General features: G+C 36.7%; 1 protein-coding gene across 1 annotated transcript in view; it reads right to left on the reverse strand.

Annotated features, from left to right (window-relative positions):
• Positions 1–17,430, reverse strand: part of cacna1db (calcium channel, voltage-dependent, L type, alpha 1D subunit, b) — a 75,481-nt gene that overhangs the window by 38,558 nt on the left and 19,493 nt on the right. The window contains exons 4-8 of the mRNA XM_026369028.1: positions 7,339–7,478; positions 6,545–6,687; positions 4,870–5,022; positions 3,196–3,392; positions 187–290 (exon numbers count right to left, since the gene is read on the reverse strand). Of these exons, the coding sequence (XP_026224813.1) occupies positions 187–290; positions 3,196–3,392; positions 4,870–5,022; positions 6,545–6,687; positions 7,339–7,478 (737 nt within the window). The remainder of the gene's footprint in view (positions 1–186; positions 291–3,195; positions 3,393–4,869; positions 5,023–6,544; positions 6,688–7,338; positions 7,479–17,430) is intronic.

Raw genomic sequence — 17,430 nt, forward strand, 5'->3', positions numbered from 1 at the left:
TTTATGCCTGACCAAACTATCAATCAGCCAACCATCCAACAGCCATGTGGTTAAATATTCATAGCATTTGGTGGAGTTTAGTGCATCAAAACAAGTCATAGAAGTCACATTTACAAAAAAGGAAAAAAGGACAATATATTGGGAAAACCACAACACAAAACAAACAGAAGCACAGCGAGAACCTACCCACTGAGCACACCCAGAACAAGGTTGAGAACAAAGAAGGATCCAAAGATGACCAAACTGACGAAGTAAACCCACGGGAGCTCAAAGCCCATTGCATCATTCATCTAGATGAAAACAAAACAAAGAAGGAGAAATAAAGATTAGACATTTCAGATCTGGTTAATTCATATTATATTAATGTTTCATAAATATAATTCATCAATTGTCTTCTCTATATTAATTTTGTCATTTTATTATGTATTAATTTATTAATGTATTTATGTACACAAATGTATTTGTTTGTTTATTGTAACTATGTGAAATTTGGATTAATATTTGTATGAATATTCTTTTTCTGTTTCACTGTTCTTTTCCTTGTTTGCCATTGTGTTGCCATAACAAGTGAATTTTGTTCTTGGGGATGATTAAAGTTTTAATCATTAAACGACAAACTACTAATCAATACTACTACTACTTCAAATGTAGTTGACATTTTAGTTATTCATTAACCCCTGGTGGAAGAATCCATACAAGCAAGGGAGATCATATTTAACATGTTAAAAGAGTTTAATGTATTTATTTTAGTCTGTACCCACTCATTAGAGTTTTCTCTATTTATTTTAGTCATGGTAAATATTCTCCTTCACTTTAGCTTCTGGGGTTTTCTCAGTCTCAGACGCCAGCAAACTTTCTTCAGACTGTGTGTTTTTGAGAGGATCCCCTCAGAGGCGTCAGTCTTCACTGTGAGTTCAGGATCAGGGGTTTTGCCCAGTTCATCTTTATGGTTATATTCATCTCTTTTTCCTGCTGCATCTCTGTCCTAAAGGAGTCCTGGCTGATTACATGTGCCACATACAGATCCTCATAATCTCTCAGCAGGACTTTCTTCTGTTTCCTCTTGCTGTTATCCCACACCAGAGAGGCAAGCTTTGCTGTGCTGTGCTTTCAGCCTCTCTAACTCCTTTTTTGCTTCTATTTCCTTGTTGATCTAAAACCTTTTAATGGATTTCTGGTAAGCCAACAGTTCTATTGTTTCATTCAACTCATTGAGAAGTTGGATTTGCCAGTTTCTTTCATTGAAGAACTTGGCTCTCTCTCTCTATTTAACAGGTTAATAAGCCTCCAAAGGTCTCGACAAAGGACACTACGCTCCAACAAGTTTCCCTGATTTCTAATGATTTTTGTCTAAAACGTCTCCGGTTCTGCAGCCAAGTGGTAGCCATGTTTTGCTGGTAGAATCAGTTTGTTCTCTATAACTATAACGTTTTTTCTGAAGAAATATTCTGGTGGACTGCCTCTGTTGTTGTTTGAAGTCTCATACTTTTCTGCATGTTTACAATTTGAAATCAGAAACAATAAAATCGTTCAAATATCCAAAAAGGGGCCGCTCCAATATCAGGATTCTATAGATGTACGATGAAAACTGAAGTTCAATACAGTGTTCAATAATAGTCGTTATTATGGTATTATTATTATATTCAGCTAATGTAATTCAAACTAGTGCCCCATGCATTAAATGAGAAATAAGACATCTACTGCTACCTCTTATAGCTTCACTTACACCTTATACATATTCTATAGATATTATCTGCTCAATTGAAAAAATCTCCATTGTGTTTTTTGAATGCTTCACGTTGAAAAACATTTTATTTCCAGGTATAGTCTTGAAAAACTAAATTTATTTTCATGGCCTACATAAAAGATAAAACTGCAAACACAAACTCCAAATGTTTTACCTCGTCCAGATAAAGTGTGGTGTAATGCATATATTGTACTCCAGTGTACAGTCTCAGTCTCAGCCTGTACATGAAGCCTGTCCTTTAGAGTCCATGAAATCTTCAAGTCTAAAATAAACTGAACCAGGAACTGTGGCCACTAGAGGTCACCGTGGGTGAGAGAACTGGGTTATTAATAAGTAAAAGGACTTATCTAAAGATGGGATATCTTCTGGTAATGTAGATGAGGCAAAGGACCACTTTAGACAGCTAGAGGAAATTTTACAAGGCAGTTGATCATTGGAGATTGTCCATTTATAGACACACACAGCCCGCTTTGCTATATGCATGTTAGACACATGAATGCATCCACCCTCTAAAAAAACAGTTCCAGCTAAAGTCTCAACCTCCAGGCACAGCACAATACACAGCCAAAACCCTGCAGCAACACTTAATTGATTTGTAAAAGGTCAAAAGTGAAATTTAATGTATCCATCTTTCTTCTGTGCAATATATTATCATTGTTTTACGCCTGTCGAGTTGTCTTTCTTCACCACTTTAGCATCAATATTAGCATGGGATTGCCATGGTAACACATACATGCATAAGAAAAGTAAAGAGTGTGTGAGGGAGAAACAGAGGACAAAAAAAGAGAGGGAGGTAGAGAGGTTATTTCATAGATTCTCTGTCAATAAAAAGATGTGGGTGGATAAAAACTCATTCTGAGCCAAGCTTCAATGCTGAGTGTTTTGGCTAATTAAAAGCTGCTGCTGATTTTTGCTAATGAGAAGCTGAGGGTTTTTAAGTGAGCATGGCTTTTTTGGTTTTATAATACTTTTTAACAACTAAAAGAAAGGTGACGGTTTGGGTTCAGACCACAGCTCTCACCGAGAATGTGTTATGTGTGTTGTAATATTAAAATTCATATTTTGAATTTGCAGAAGAGACAGAAAGAGATTTGATTTGAGATTTAATATTTTGAGGGCTTTATTAAATATGTTTCTTGTTAACTGAAGATTTTCAGTAAAATTAATCTAATTCATTTAGGACATTGCTTTTGTTTTTGTTACATTGATCGTGATTGTATGAAACTAAACTTTAATGAAGTCAATGACAATATAATAGTATAAATGCAATATCTTTCTATATGTAAAGATGTAATTCGAAGAAACTTGCCTTGCCAAAATAATGCACAATGCCATGATCATGTCACTTTTTGTGAGATAAGACCTTAATAAAATCTAATGTTACCATCCTTGCCGATTTAAACATATAGATTAATAAATCAAAAATATAGTGATGAGTGGCAGATTACCCAGTAGAGAACATCAGTCCATCCCTCCATGGTGATGCACTGGAACACAGTGAGCATGGCAAACAAAAAGTTGTCAAAGTTGGTGATGCCGTTGTTGGGGCCTTGCCAGCCCTCTCTACAAACTGTGCCATTGAGCAGGCAATGGCGCCCGTGCCCTGATACTGCACACGGCGTGGGCTCTTCTTCTGCGAGGGCACCTGCAGATATACAGAGATACATCCACAGCATTAATTCAGCCAACATAATGAGTATACTGAAACTAATAACCTCATATGATACGAAATAATAATTAGTAAAAAATAACATTTATACAGATATTTACTAAATAAAAGGTTACATAAAAGGGTTTACATGGCATAACTATTAAACATCTGACCCCTTTCTCTGTCTTCAGAGGCTCCACAGGCCAGTTTCAGTAATTTAGCTGTCTGATGCTGAGTGTGCTTCTGCTGCACTGCCTCTGCTTTGTAACAACTACTTACTAAATTTATTTTTTATATATAGACTTTCTGTCCTTACAGTACAGGTTACAGCACTGTTGCTTTTACTGCTTCTCTGAACCAATTTAGTTGCCTTGTAAAACTAAGGTTTGTTATTTTTTGTAAAACTGTATGCTGCTGTTATAATTTTCCTAATCTTTTCTTTTATTCCTTTAATCCTATATCCCGTAAAAGCATATTCCTTTTTTCTGATAATCATTATTACTCTATAGAAAGATAATTATACACAGTTATTTATGCTACAGTTCTGAGTACATTGATATCAGCAGTCCATATGTACTGTCATACCTTCATACAGTATTACACTTTATTATTAGATGTTCTGTTCATGTTATCAATGTATAAATTGAAAGCATATATGCATATTAGATCAGCTAATCATGTATTCAACATTTTCCTTCTTATTATAAAATGCACATGTCCCCCACCTACTCCAAATACACAAACCACAAGCTAAGTGCTTTGCTCAAGGCTGACTGAACAGAAAAAAACAAGGGAGGATTAAGGGGAGCTTCCGTTTCACTCTGTCATGACCTCTCGACTTAAATACTACAATGCTTCTCCATATGTCCACAAGCAAACAGATCCAAACAGAGAAAGAACGGAGAAGAGATCAGGTGAAGGGAGTGAGAGAGAGAGGAATGACAGAGAGTAACACTTTGTGAAAACTGCTGTCATACTCATGTACAGCACACAAATCTCCATTTCTTAAGCTGCTTCTCTCGTTAGTTGTTAGTCAGCCATTTTAGAATATGACTAATGTGTGGTTTTATACATGTGTGTATATACCTGACTGACAACTGTCCGTCCGTTTGTCTTTACTTCTTGAATAAATCTGCCACATTGGAAGCAATGCTGGAGTAAAGGTCGAGCGTGATTACATAATAGCCAGATATTAGTCATTTAATCACAGCATAATCCACCATCTGTTGTTCTGTCCTGTTTTCAGCAGCTTGTGACCATTCACATACAAGGTAGATGTGTCCATTCATTTTCAAGGATTACAAAGGGTTTAAAGGGTAAAAATCCCGGAACTGCATAAAACTCCCACGCTCTTATACAGTCTACATGGGAAATCGCATAGTAGAAACAGAGAATCGTCATACAGAAAAACGTTAGGCCAAAGCAGAATAAAATATAAAAAAATAAAATAAAACTGTCTACACCATCTTACCTGTTTGTATCACATAGCATGTGGCATGCATTTTGCCAATGAAGAGCTCCAGGCCGATGATGGCATAGATGATAATGACGAAGAGGACCAACAAAGCGATGTGAAGTAGGGGAACCATGGCTTTAATTATAGAGTTTAAAACCACCTGTAAACCTGCAAATAAAAATACACACAAGCCAAAGTCAGAGTGAGTACACAGAAATATGTATATTTATAGATATGTTTTCCCTGGGTTTGGTTAATTTAAGGCACTAAACATACAGTGCAAACAAACCAGTTATGTAGTTAATATAGTCAATATATAGTCAGGTTTATTTCTGTCATTCAACAGCCTTGAATTGAGTTCTCCCCTCAAATTTTTGAAAGTACAGTAAGGGTTAGTTCATGGTTATTTAGTTAGCAGCTGGCACATGGGTAACCCTAGAAGTGCACACACACGTACAAAGATGAGCTATTCATGCACAGAAAAGCAAACAGACAAACATACACGTAGAAACCAGATTAATCTCAGTTATGTTCTCTGAATAGCTCTGAAAGCCAATAAACTGGACAGGGCTGAAATACCAGCTCTTAATTAAACATCATATACCATCTAACAATCATTAGTATTAAACTAGAATAGAACTGAAAATGTCATTTCAGCTCAGTCTAACTTCATCTTTCCCAGAGGTCCTTTTCCTCCCTGAGACCTGAGTGGCACGTTGCTGTGGCAACTCAAAGTATGCAGACATATGAGGGCAACTTCATGTAAGGTCAAATGTGTGCTGCAAACAGGAACAGTGAAGGTGGCCGCATCAGATCAGCAGGAAATAAGTTTTGTTTTATTTGCAGCAAGGGAATCTGTAACTACACATGTATAACATATGTGGACACGTGTATTATAATACCTACTACTTTTTTTGTTTTGTCTATAACAGGACACTGTAATTGTAACACCTGTGGTTCACATGAATTAAATGTGTACCATAAAAGGTTTGACTAAATAACTTCGCCAGATCGAAACGAGAAGCTGCTAAACCTTGATTGAAACCATTGATGTGTCTGTTTGAAAACACCTTATATTCAGGTGTGGTACTGATATCATAAATAATAATATGAACAACAGCTTTAATCTAGCTTTTTAAAATAGATAAAAATAATCAGATTTTTTAATTTTATTTTAACATTTTAATAAGTAACTCTGAACTTGTCATAGCAGAAATCCCAGACTTTAAATTAAGCCATTACAGTTAAGGAGGAAGACCTAACTACAAGTTCTGAAATCTATTTAGAAGAAAGAAAAATAATCCCTTGGATTGAATTAATAGAATCGGCCATTATGTACTTTATCATTGAGACCTGGATTTCTCCTACTGTAATTTTCCTTTTTGTCTTTTGAGATATTATAGTATCACAGTGTTTCATAAAGATATTATATCGTTGAGAGATACGGATGAAGTGTGCCTAGGACATGCAATCAGACTTAAATACTTTGTACATATCAGTGTAATTAGTGTAATTACCAGTTTCTCCCCTGTAAACAACATTCACGTCAACCTCTAAATTATGACTAGGAAACTTTTTCTTAAAGATGTTGTATATCTGACTTATATGGAAGTGCCTCATGTCAGCCAAAGGACACTGTTGAAGCCCTATTTTATGTTTTTGTTTGTCAATGCACAGTATGTTAACTCACTGGGAACTCCAGAAACAAGGCGAAGGGGGCGTAGCACGCGAAAGGCTCGGAGGGCCTTGACGTCAAACCCCCCAGGCTTGCCTCCAGACTGGCCACCAGAGTCAGCGTCTTTGGTTATCATCTCTAGAACCACACTGAACAACCTAGGTAGTAAAAATGGGATTGGGGTGAAAGAGGGAGTGGAGAGGCAAAGAGAGAGGCAGTCCGAGGTTTAAAACATAAGGAAAAAGAGGGAGATGAGAGACAGTCATGGAGATGTAAAAAATAAAAAAGAGCATAAGAGATGAAAGCAAATAAGATAGAAAGCAAAGAACAAAGCCATGTGTCATCAGTGTACATGTGCCCTGGTCTCTGTACAGGCACCTGTGCGTGTAAGTGTGTGTCCTTTATGTCTCAGCATATTTACCTTTAGTTTTTCACACCTCATCACAGTTTACATTGAAGTCCCACTGGAGCCAGGTGGTCTACTGATTAACCATCACTCTATGTGTGTGTGTCTGTTTGTACCCATGTCTCTGTGTATTCATGCATGTTTCCAAACATCGCTGTCATGCTGCTACTGGACATGACGATAATAATACTCTGATGCAAGAGACTGATGCATGTGATGGACGATGAGTTACGACGCTTCTTGTGTGGTTATATGAATGTGTACATCAGAGATTGTACAGTATAAGTAACTGTGTATGTGTCCATGTATGTGTGTGTGTGTGTGTAGATTATGAACTATTTATATATGCGTTTTTTATGTATATGCACATATAGGATATCTTATGTGCTACTTGTGAACTCACCCCACTATGACAATGACAAAGTCCAGCATATTCCAGCCGTTTCTGACGTAGGAGTTTTGGTGCATGACCAGGCCATAGGCAATAATCTTCAGAAATGTCTCTATAGTGAAAATGATCAGGAAGGCATATTCTACTGTTTCCTGCAAGGATGAAAAGAAGAAAAAACACAAGGAGAAAAAGAAGAAATTTATTAAGAACTGTATTGAAACTTTATCACAGAAATTATATGATATATAATGTGTGCATAGATGCAAAAATCAAGATAGAGCATAACCATGGAGAAAACATATTCCCTGGATACCACAACAGTTGGCATGGCAACTGATTCTTTTTTTTTTTTTTTGTCTGAGCCAGCCCAAAGTATGTTTGCTATGAATTTGATCTACAGCCTCCTCCTGTTAATTTAGTTTTTTAGGTTCTCCAGCAACATGCAAATCAAAAAGGTTGTTCCTCCTGTTACTTACTCTTTAATAACAAACTCACACTTACAGCAGCTTTGCCACATTTTTGACAGTTTCAATGACACTCTACTCCTAAGACAGAAACCTAAATTTAACATTTTTCATGGTTTGACTTCAAATGTCCCCGGTGAAGTGTGATTCTCTTTGTGAATCGGCTTTAGAGGACATGCTGGTAGAAATACTTTATTAAAGTAAAAACAAATGGAGGCCAAAACTATAATGTACTGCAGCAGTCAATCAGAAGCTAATCATTTGTTATAATGACACAAATATTTGTAGTTGCATGTCTTTGTGTGTCAGTGCAGCCTGGTAAAATGCGTTTGTGTGTATCTTTATGTGATTAATAAAGCTTAGTGACTTAGCAAGAGGGACTTAGCAGCAGCAAATCAGAATTCATTTATCCATCTCAAATGATGACATAGATATGAGAGGGAGCAAACGCAAGACATATAAATCATGACTATATCAGCTTTGAGATCTACATGCAAGGAAGGAAGTGAGTCTCATGAGTGGGTGGAGTGAATGCTTGGCTGTAGGTGAAGTATATATGTGTCATGTCCCATTTTCTGAGTGGTGAGAGCCTTAATATGACACCGGTATGGCTTCTGAAATGTGAGATTCAATAACATATATATTGGGGAAAAAACTCACACAAAACTTTAGCTATGTGTTTTATTAAAGGCACACATCCTCAGAAATTTGCTGTCAACGTTGTTCATTTCACCATCCCAAGAAATTCATTTAGATCTTAGGGATGTTTGATAAAATGATTATAAGCTGAAATTTGTATGTTAAAATATAGATGCTATATAATATATGTTATATAGTGTACATGCCTTATAGTCTCAGATATAATCTCAATCAGGAAGAAAGATTAAACCTGTTTTTTTTCTATGATATGCATTTCTTTATTTTCACAAAAGAAATCTTCAAACAAATGTGTCTCTAACTTTGAAAGCAGAAAAAAACTGATGAAATATCTTTTGAGAGCTCAAGGTTTTCGTGCACCACCACCAGCAGCAGCAGCAGCACTGTGAAACAGGCCTTTCACGGAGGAATGTGGGTGGAGAAAACCTGTATGAAATTATAGTCCTGATGCCTTATACCACATTATGATGCATTCAGGTGACCTTTGTTAACGTAAGACAGCAAGTGATTTATTTCATATTTGAATAAAATGGAAAACTGGGTAGATAGCACTCACTAGTAATGGTCAGAGTCGACGAACAGAGATGTATTATTGAAAAATGCATTGGAAAGACATTATTATCTCTTCTGTTTAACTGAAAGATCATCTGTGAGAACGGCAGCACTGAAACATCAAAGCAATGAGAAATAAGCAACAATAATGTCGCCAAATAATATATTTCAGCGCCAATAATAAAAAAAAAAGAATCCGTAAAAAATAAAAACTATCCAGACATGCTTTACAGTATGTCCTCCTGCATTATCAGCAGGTTTCCACGGTAACAGTGTGTCTGGTAGCCTAATAGGAGCAAGTCCCTGAATTTGGACATTTCCAAACACTTCTATTTATTGTGCTTACACATTGTTTCACTTTCTCACCTCTGCTTTCTTTCTCACTTAAGGAAACACCTTTCACTCTACTGCATATCTCACTTCTGTCTCCCTTCTGTCTTCTTCTCCCTGTGTGTGTGTGTGTGTGTGTGTGTGTGTGTGTGTGTGTGTGTGTGTGTGTGTGTGTGTGTGTCTCCTTCTCTCTCAATGCAAAAGGTTAGTGAGTCGGCAGGTTTTAAGGCCCATTAAGCTAAGCACTTCTCTTGTTGGTTTAGAGGACACAAATACATGGATACTCACACAGACACAGTCATGCACAATGAAAGACTGACAACAACAGTAACGTGCACTCAGACTTCACACCCACACACACGGGCAGATAGACCTGCAGTAGTACACTCACTCAAACTGCACTTCTGAAAGGCAGCAAGCCAACCAGACAGACAGTTTTACACAGGGAGTACAGACACTCCTGGCAATGGTGAGTTTGAGATAGCCACAGCCAGAACAACAACTATTAAATTACAGTAACACCATAGTTACAGCAGTGTGATCTTTCAGTTTTAGCTGGAATATCTTAGACAAGATTAAACTTTAAGAAGCCTAAAGGAAATTATTAATGCCTATGATTGATCATAGCAATGCTCATATGAATGTTTCATCTTTACTGTGTTAAATGATGAATGTGGGAATTTGACACTAGAAGGTTTGTTTTCAAATCATCTACTGAAGGGGAGACTTTTCTCTGCGCTTAACAAAAGGATTAACAGACAAAAGAACATTTGTTGCAGCATCACAAAAAGTAGTAGGAAACCAACTGTGGTCTCATGTACAGCTTATGCATGCAATACAAAAAAACCTGAAACCACAAGTGCACATTCACTCACAATTGTCTTTTCACAGTGTTGTCCATTAATTTAAGTTTTGAATTGAAAATAAATTGTTTATTGGTACATGCAGATTATTTCAATGAGTGCACTCCTTTTAAGGCTAACAAATGTATGCAGAATTGATGTTTGCTGTGATGAATCACACAACTCAAGCAAGAGTCTGCAATTGACTTTCTTTAAAGGGAGGAAAAGTACTTAAGCACCCAAGAATCTGAAACAAGGTTTTTAACAGTTATTTAACAGTTATGTGCAATATCCTTGGATTTTACTGTAGTTAAAGTATCAAAACATGTAAAATCACTGCCATGGTCCCTTTTGCACTTCACAATAGCCCAGATGCTTTTCATTACCAAACTTAGCAGTGGTTTAAATATAGATTTTTCGACAATGACCATGTCTTTGTCTGCCTTCTAATTGTCAACTGGTGTAACCTGAGCGGTGTGCCATTACAGCAGCTGGGTGAGGACCCGTTCAGGTCGACAAACGTCATGATTCAGGGCTGTTTCACACTGATAAGAGCCTTCAAAGCACAAATGAACACACACCTGCCTCCATCCAATTATACATTCTTGTCCCGTGCTCTAGCTGTTTACATTGGTCTGAAATGTCCGCTCCTCCGCTTAGTGAATAGCTGACAAAGTGTGTGCGGATCTGTGTGTTTCTATCTGTTTGTGTGTGTGTGTGTGTGTGTGTGTGTGTGTGTGTGTCTCCATCAGCTGTATTCAGGTTGTAATCCAGGGGAAATGCTGATAATAAACTGGCTCTGAAGAACAAAGATTGATGGTGAAAACAAATGGAGTGGTCATATCCCTATAGTTAGCACACAAATGCATATATGGCATAACAAAAAAAAAAAACAAATGCACACACGAAACAGAACAACAGAATAAAAAAAACAGCAGAGCAGAAGACAGCAGTTTTCAGGTAGCATGCACATGCATGCACTGGTGTTAAAAAACCTAAATACTTCCTGCAGCTGCTCCACAGTAAGAGCTTTAGAAGCTGCAGGTCTGTGAAGAGCTTTAATGTGGGTAGCTGAGAATACATGTATGCGTTTTATGTTTTAACAAACCATATTAAACTATTTGTAGTAGGTTTAAATACATTTTTGTATCAGCAGGTAAATAAATCTTGATGAATAATCAAATTTAACTGGTGTAGTAAGATTGGTTAAACTTGAGCTTCACCTTAGGCAGCAATAAAACGCAATTTTGCATTCATAGCTTAAGGAAGCTAAGTAATAATATGAGTGAAACATTCTGTGTTCATGTAACGTCAGGGATTTAATATATATAGGTAGAAAAGTAATAGCTTTTGCCCTGTGCCCTACTGCATACCTCATGACAGCTATAATACACATGGCATGATGTTACATAATAAATATTAAATCCCATTTGTTTTGTTTTTTTGCATCATTCTCAGGGGTCAGAACAGTAAATAGAGTGAGAGCATAACATGTGGCCCAAGATGTTTCTGTATGAGAGAACTGGGCTCAAATATAAGAGGTGGAGACACAGGTGACATATGGCACTTGAACCCTGTCGACCCTGTCTTCTCTAGACGACTCTGTCCTGTTGAAACTGGAGAGGAGATGGTGGATTGGTTTTTTAACATTTTGCTTTTGCCCAAAAGGAAAAATTAAACTGTTAAATCACAGCTTTGAGTCCCGCTGCTCTTGTCTAAGCTCAGTGAAGAACATTGCACCAGTGCATCATGGTAGTCTCCTTCTGTGCTTGTAGTACAGCTGTGATAGGGATAGTGTTGCCATGGAAATCCGGCTTGTTTCATGTGTGGGCTGAGAAAGAGACTTGAAGTTAGGATAGTCAAGACAACTGCCTCTGGTGCAGCCTGGAGGGTCAGAGGAGAATGAGCTTTATATGGATGTCCTCCTAACCTGAACATTTTTAAAGTTTTATGAAATAAAATACAGCAAATATCTATTAAATCTGTAAAACACACGCAAGAATAAGCATCGTTTTAAACAAAATTTAGTTTTTATTTCTGGAAGAGTCAAACATTTGTTTGTTTTGTTGTTGATACATATATTTTGTCTTTGCATTAAACTTGTGCAGTTGCAGTTCCACCCACGCTGCCTGAATTTAAACTTTCTGACAGGAGATTCACATGGCAGTGAGTGATGATCACAGACCTCGATGAACTTCCTTCAGAGAAATTACACACACATTGCTGCACATGCTGCAGCTTCTTTGTTATAGAAGAAAAAAACACTATGTGTATTTGTCCTGCTTTCCCTTAAACTTTACCTTCCACAGCTTTAAAATGCATTGGCATAGCAAAACAGCTTAATTCATTTAAGGAGGAGCACTGCGTCCTATAAGCTCCCAAATCCGCTGTTTTGGGAGCTGGACAAGAAATTTTGGTTGCTTGAGCTGGAGCCAAGAGAGCTCATGGAGGACGGACAAAATGTTCTTAAGGATGTTTTTGCATTCACAGAGACTTGGAGCATGTTTTCAGTCATGAAGAGTAAAAAACTGCTTTCATTTCTTGGGTTAAAAGTCTCAGTCGTTAACAGTTTTAGGTGTGAAACACGTAGATCCATTGACTAAGCTATCAGCCAGCTTTTAACTGCAACTGAATGGAACTGGATGCACTTAAGATTTGAGGCTCCTGATGTAGGACAGATTACTGAAAGTTGACATGAACCTTTCCTACATTTGATTGAATAAATGCATAAATAACGCTCAGCTGCCATTGTTCTGAAGGTGCTGACAAAGTTGTCCTATATAGTAAAGTATTTTTTGGATTATTATAAATTGAGACTATGAATAAATGAATGTTATGGAGATTTTGATCAATACATACAAAGCATCCAAACACATGAGCACACGTTATTTATTTATTTATTACGTTATTTAAAATTCAGTAAATGACTGGTATAATATCTGAATCAGTATTGCAGGGAAGACTGAGGTTCAGGTGTAATTGGGCTGTATAAAGACATCTCTACATTACAAATCTGCAGTCTGAAAGGTCCAGGACATATCATCTCTTTCTTCTTCTGTTTGTGATTGCAGCTGTGACATGATGAGTCAGTGTAAGTCAGTGATGCATCAGTGGAATTGATTATTATCTGATTTAATGAAGTTTAATGCACAAACAGCTGTTGTACATGTAAACAACCTGTCTGTGTAGACAGACTGGACAATATTCAAATACACATCTCACAATTATGCACAGTCAGTACTGACAGACATCACATTTTTATTACTTTACAGTTAGAGCTATTGGTTGGAATTGAATGCAGGAGAAATTGAAAAGAAAACACTATTTGTTAAAATAATACTTAATACTAGAATACACAGGTTGCTTAAACCAAATAAAAATAAATTATGGCATCTGTGGGACTTAGGTAGGGGGAATTAGGAACACTTTGGATCCTATTAAGAAATTAATTAAAGACCTTAACTAACTTGTTAAGGCTTCTGAAGTTTCTTTCAGCCAAATTTACACCTGCTCTTTACAATGCTGTAATAAATCACAGGCTAAACGCTCACATCATCGAATTATTACATTATTTTGGTGATTAATACATGGTGGAACTGTGTACAATGTTTCTTATTAACTAAAATTTGGCAGATCATTAGTCAATTATTATTTTTGCAAATATATCAGAAACACATTGAAACCATATTTCAAATTAATTTAAAAAGCTGAGTTTGAGATGTTACTTATTCAGGGTAAAGTGTATAGAAGCTAAATACAATAGAAGGATAGAACAGGATAATTGATTTGTAATAAAGAAAAACAAAACATTTGAAATAATGAAATCCAATGTAAAGTGATTTTGTAGGTGTTGACCTTGATTTGGAAGATGAACATAGGATTACAGTAGGTCAGAGATAGAAACAAGGGAATGAGAAAGAAGGATGAGAAGACAGAGAAAAAGAAAATGACACTGGGACAGATAAAGGAAAGACAATAATATAACACAGCAATCGGCTCACTGATAATCTCTCTGTGAAACTTGAGTGAACTCCTAACCCTCTATCGTTTTAAATATAATCAGAGCTGTAGGCTAAAAGTAAAAAAAAACAAAAAAACATCTGAAATTCTTTCATTTTGGAAAACAGACAATGTAACAAACAATGAAAACGTAGAATTTGTCTTTAAGGTTGTGAAATGGTTAGAATTCAGTTTCCAGTAGGAGAAACTGGTAGCAGCAGTGGTGTGTTGGCTGTACTCTGCAAGTGTCACATTATGTTGTGTGAATCTTTGCAGTTATACTAACAAGTTGTTGTTTTTTTTTTTTTGTTTTTGCACTGTTGCACCACTACACATGACCACCTAATTAAATATCTGAACATGATTTTATCTGTCTGATTAATTTTTCTAATCTTTTCTACATATACAGTACGACAGTGGTGTTGGACCTTCACTAAATGTAGCTTATAGAATAAATACACCAGTAACAAATAGCTATGTGATGAAATGCTTCAATATGTGTCCTCAGCAGTGTTTACAAAAAAGAAAAAGAGGCACTGACTCCACACCACTTAAGTACCACTTCCTTAGCATACTACTTACTAAAGGTATTATACTTTTACTTGGCTTCACAGCTATAGTTAGTACTGTAGTTATTATAATTTTCAAATTATTACATAATATTATCGACTAACCACAACCGCGGATCAGTTGTAGTTAAGTAAATAGTATCAGCTTTTTTTTTTAATTTAGTATTTATTATTATTATTGTGTGCTCTACTAGGAGCAGTGACATTTCTGAGTGTTGCTAGGCAACAAGTGAGGACTCCATAAATTTTAGTTTTTAAACTACATTAACATATTTGAACTTTTTAAATATATTTTCTCCCAAAATATATTAGTGACCTTTTTGACCTTTTTATCAGTTTTGTGTTTAATAAAAATATTTTAAATCCCTCATCATGAAGACGACGTCTTTACTCTGTAGCTCTAAAACTGAAAGTAAAAACTTCCCTGACTCCTGTTTAGAGAACGGGCTGTGCTTCTTTTTCCCTCCGTCTCCCATCATCTCTCAAACACAAAAACTGATGCTGATATTTTTTTACAAAATGACAGCACGAAGTTAAAACACATTCTTACACCGGATCAGCTTTAGTTCCTGCAGCTCATGAGTGTTGCTAAGACACAAAACTTGTCCTGGACCCTCCATATGAATTATGCATCGTGAGTTCTCACAAAAGCATTTTTGTGTCTATTGGCAACAGTTTCTGTTTCAGATGTGAATCTTGACACATGTATGAACTTGCACTTCTATCTTTCTCAGAACAGATAAAAGTTCTGGATGTTGTGATTGAGGACATTTTTTGAAAAGAAGAACATGTTGTCAGGTTGTCCTTGTTTCAAAGGGCTGTTTGAAGGCTGGACTCAAATAGTCAGTTCTAAACATAGGAGACCATTTGATTGTTAAGGCTACTGTGTCTTCAAGGAACAAGAGTCAAGCTGAGCCACAGATTCACTAGAGCAGAGCGAGGTTGTTGAGCAATAAAATAAAAAGTGTATGCACACAAACACAGAGGTTTGCACATCCATATACTGTATGTAATTTTGACTTTCTTCTTAATTACTTTCCTCTGCAGCAATAACAACATAGGAAACACACAATTTTAAATGTTGTTAATGTCAACATTTTAATCACTTTAAATTAAAGATTAATCAGGTATTTTTATGACATTTGTTTGAGTGAAACCATTGTTTATTTTATCCAATCCTGAATTTACAAAGTGACTAATCTTGTCAGGTTTGTAACTACTATAAGTTGCATACTAAGCAACACAAATCCAGTTTCCCAGTCACCTGACGCTGCAGAGTGTCTGACAGTAGTTGAGAGTAGAAGACACAGGCTTAACTGTGTAATAGCTAATAAAATGATGTTTTGCATATATTGTAGAAGCTGGGCTGATAAACATACATTTTCTTTTTGGGTTGCTCATGCACACCTTGATTTCAAAATGTGTGTATAACAGATTTGATTTGACTGTATTCCCCCTCTGTCTAGCTCTCTATATACTGTTTGATGTAGCCGTGTGTGTGTGTGCTTAAATTGATTGGAGAGAAGGGCTGGCCCAGCACCACCTGCCTAATAGATCAGCTGGGAGCATCACTCACTCACACACACACACACACACATATGGAGCAGACACAGGTTCACTTAATGTCACTACCCACGGTGATGATGACACAAGCTGACATAACAGTCGATGTCAGAGTGTGTGTGTGTGTGTGTGTGTGTGTGTGTGTGTGTGTGTGTGTGTGTGGTGTGGGCGTGTGTGTGTGTGTGTGTGTGTGTGTGTGTGTGTGTGTGTGTGTGTGTTCAGACTAACCCCTCTCATCATCCACCCCACCCAACAGGTAGAATCCCATAAGAGCTGTGTTGATGTCCATCTGTGTCACATGATGTAAACAGGAAGTCATTCAAATATTTAACTATTGAAGTGAATCTGAATGAGTCCAAAGACAGAATAAACCCTTAAGGACCTATTCATAATTAGTATTGGCACAAGCTCCATCCCATAAAAAACTATATAAAATATAGACAGCAAAACAGGTGTGTCATACAGCTCTCTCTCCACTGAATCAACAACCTCCACCTCTACTGGCATCAGGAGAAAATGGAACAAGACTAATAAGCAACTGAGTCGGTGAGGCTGTAATAAGGCACAGCGGTGGTTTAAGGTAATGCTAACAATAAAAACACTACCATGTTGATGGTGTAATCATCTGAGGACTGGATAATTTTTTTTCTTATGTTAATGGTTGTAAATTAAAGGTCAAACAAAAGTTATCAGGATTTAACATCTTACTATTAATGTGTGTTTCAGGGTAATTCAATATTGTGAAGTGGTTTCAGTTGGAACCAAAGTGGTAGAGTGACCTACTAACCGATGAACACCGTCATGTCCTTCTGCTGGCATGGCAAACACAGACCATGCACACTACTGATTATATTCCTAATGAATCAAAACCAATTTGGGTAAAAACACAGAGATTTTATTCTGGAAAAATCGGAGGTAGGCTAAATGACTCAATGTGTCACAATCAGATGTGTGAGCATTAACACAGGAGGAATAAAAGCAGCTCCGACAGTCTGAAGTTAGTCCCCTGCTGAGTTTCTATTGTTCTAACTTATGTTTCACTTGCTGTGATGACACAGTGTGTGAGGTCATCTTTTTTTTCTACCACGTTTTGTGGATTTCTCTGTTTATAATGACAGTATGTGACAG

This window comes from Anabas testudineus, chromosome 7, assembly GCF_900324465.2.
Source record: "Anabas testudineus chromosome 7, fAnaTes1.2, whole genome shotgun sequence".
NCBI classification, from domain to species: Eukaryota; Metazoa; Chordata; class Actinopteri; order Anabantiformes; family Anabantidae; genus Anabas; species Anabas testudineus.